Genomic DNA, 2500 nt, shown 5'->3' on the forward strand with positions numbered 1-2500 from the left:
GATTAGGACTCCTCACCATTTGGGAAAATTTAATAGATTGTACACAACACCCCTACACACTCCCACAAATAATATCTCTCACACACACACACACAAACACACAAACACACACAGACACACACGCGCATGCACACGCACACACACGCACACACACAAACACACACGCACACATGCGCACAGACACACACACACACACACACACACACACACACACACACACACACACACCCACACTCACACACACACTATTCCAGCCATCTAACATTTCCACTTGACATGCCTTCCATAACTGGCACTGGTCTTTAAAATACTACCAATATTTTCTTGCATTCCTCATACACAGGGTCATGGACATTCAAATGACTCTTAAACCCTAAATACTCCTTCACTCACACACTGTCTTCTTTATTCTGTCATTCTGCTGTCTTCTACCAAGGTCAAATGTCTTTCCTGAGGCCATCTATAACCAGAGGCCAAAACGTAGAGACCCCTATGACCTACTCAGACATGTTACCAGAACACTCGGCCTTGACCGTATCAGCTAAGTTCAAACAAGCACTCACCTTACTATAGACACCCCAGGACAACTCTGTCTCAATCACCATGACAACGATGCCAAACATGCCAAAGATGAGCGCGTAGTCACTGAGTCTCTTTCGCTTCTCGAATAGCGCCCTCCGGTGTCCGAGTTTGTAGCCGATGTTCTGGTTCTTACGCTTGGGAGCTTTGGAGGCCGTCCTCCCAGTTGCTCCGGCTGTCCCGCCACGCCGGCTGTTGCTTCCGCTCCCAGTCAAGCCCAGAGCGCCCCTGCTCTCAGAGAGGGTGTGGTTCTGGTGGTAGATAGACATCTGGTTGGCCGAAGGCTCCAGCTCGTACACGTGTCCGTAAGGGGGGTCCTCTTTGGAGGAGATTACGATCTCAGGTGGGTTCTGTGGCTGGCCGTGCAGCGAGGAGGGCGGAGCCGGGCTGGGACCGGCGGCGTTAGCCCCGCCCTCCTTGGTGTCGCTGCCGCTGTCAGACTCGATGAGGTTGCGGCGGGAGGCACTGAGACGGCTGAGCGGCTTCATCACGCCGCCACTGTACTTGCACGAGCTCATGGCGATCTCCGTGAAGGGGTTGCTGTCACGGCGGTGGACGAGCGGGCTGGCCTGCCGGTGCTTGCAGCCGCGCTCGCGTTCCCGCTCGGCCGACGGCGAGTGCGAGGAGTAGAAGAGGGCGTTGTACACGGGGGAGGTGTCCCCGCTCAGGCTGTGCTGGCTGCCCAAGCAGGACGACAGGGGTGTGCTGGTGGGGTGCAGCGCGTTGGGGATCGGCGCTGGCAGCTGAGGTGTTGTGGCCAGCGGCAGCTTAGGCAGCGGTGCCGGGGGCAGGCCTGGCCCGGTGGGTGACGGAGTGCTGCTGAGTCGCTCCAGGCTGCTGTTCCCCCCTGTGTGGTTGGAGTGGTTGTTGCCGGGGTAGTTGCCAGTAAGGGAGGTGTGGGAAATACCACTCAGGGGGAGGGGAGCGCCCGGGTCTTCTTCCTCACTCCCGGCAAGAAGGGCCAAACTCAAAGAGGGAGGGGGATCCATGGCAACCAGGGAACTCCAGCGGGTGTGGGCGTGGTCTCCTCCTAGACTCTGTGCATCGTGGGTAAAGACAGACAGAAAAGCAGGGTTAATGTTCCCTGTGGGAACAGATGCAACCTCAGGATAAGAGAGAAACTGGATTGTGATTTCATGCATGAGGTAAAGAGCTTCGTTTAGAGAGAATCTTAACACGGGAGCGTGAGAGAGAAGTTGGGTGAGAGTTGGGTGGTGGGCGTAGGACTGCCTGTGTACAGGGTCAAAGTTTCAAATCCACATCTTTCAAATGCTTGTCCCTGTTGCATAAGCCAAGATTTGGGTGTTTTTGTACACACTACAACTGAGTTAAAAGGTTTGGATTTGGGATCAAGTGCGAGAGAGAGAGGTAAGGTTTACAGGTCTGGATTAAACACCTGCAGTACGTCATTCAATTAAACAGTCTGGACAGACTCAGCAGACTCGAGGAAAACGGAGCTCCCTGGTCCCTGAGGGATCCACTGTCACTCTGTGAGCTCTCGCTCCCCCTTCTCCTGGTTCCTCCTTCCAGCAATCTCTCTCCTCTCACACATCTACCCTGAAAATGTGCGATTCACGGACTCAGGCAGCGGCCAGATCACAAACGCCGATCTGACGTGTGACAGATGATGAGTGTGAGCGGATGACAAACGTTGGGGCAAATTGGTTTCAAAACGGATTATTTGTACTACGTGCGGGGATCAATGCGCCGAGGCGAATTCCCGTTTCAGACTTGTCATTCCCACTTCTCCAGCGCACTACTTACCTCTCTCCCGGTCTCGGTCTCCCCGCTCAGGCGTGGTGTGGACGGGAGCGACGGAATATTTCTCCACACTTTTTCTTTTTCATGTTGTCACGATCATTGCATCGTTGGTTATCCGTTTCCTTGCCGACAGACTTGGTCTGCAGACTCGTGTTAGTGA

The 2500-nt window shown here is 54.4% G+C and overlaps 1 protein-coding gene across 3 annotated transcripts in view; it reads right to left on the bottom strand.

Annotated features, from left to right (window-relative positions):
• Positions 1–2500, bottom strand: part of kcnn3 (potassium intermediate/small conductance calcium-activated channel, subfamily N, member 3) — a 48944-nt gene that overhangs the window by 46074 nt on the left and 370 nt on the right. For 2 of the 3 annotated variants that reach the window (XM_081696771.1, XM_035530686.2), the window contains exons 1-2: positions 2344–2500; positions 564–1616 (exon numbers count right to left, since the gene is read on the bottom strand). The exon at positions 2344–2500 is cut by the window's right edge and continues 370 nt beyond it. In XM_081696771.1, coding sequence (XP_081552897.1) covers positions 564–1568 — 1005 coding nt within the window. In that variant the 5' untranslated portion in view covers positions 1569–1616; positions 2344–2500. The remainder of the gene's footprint in view (positions 1–563; positions 1617–2343) is intronic. The other variant, XM_081696770.1, reaches the window with a different exon arrangement.

Source organism: Electrophorus electricus, chromosome 14 (assembly GCF_041902795.1).
Source record: "Electrophorus electricus isolate QZ-2024a chromosome 14, ASM4190279v1, whole genome shotgun sequence".
In the NCBI taxonomy this organism is placed as follows: Eukaryota; Metazoa; Chordata; class Actinopteri; order Gymnotiformes; family Gymnotidae; genus Electrophorus; species Electrophorus electricus.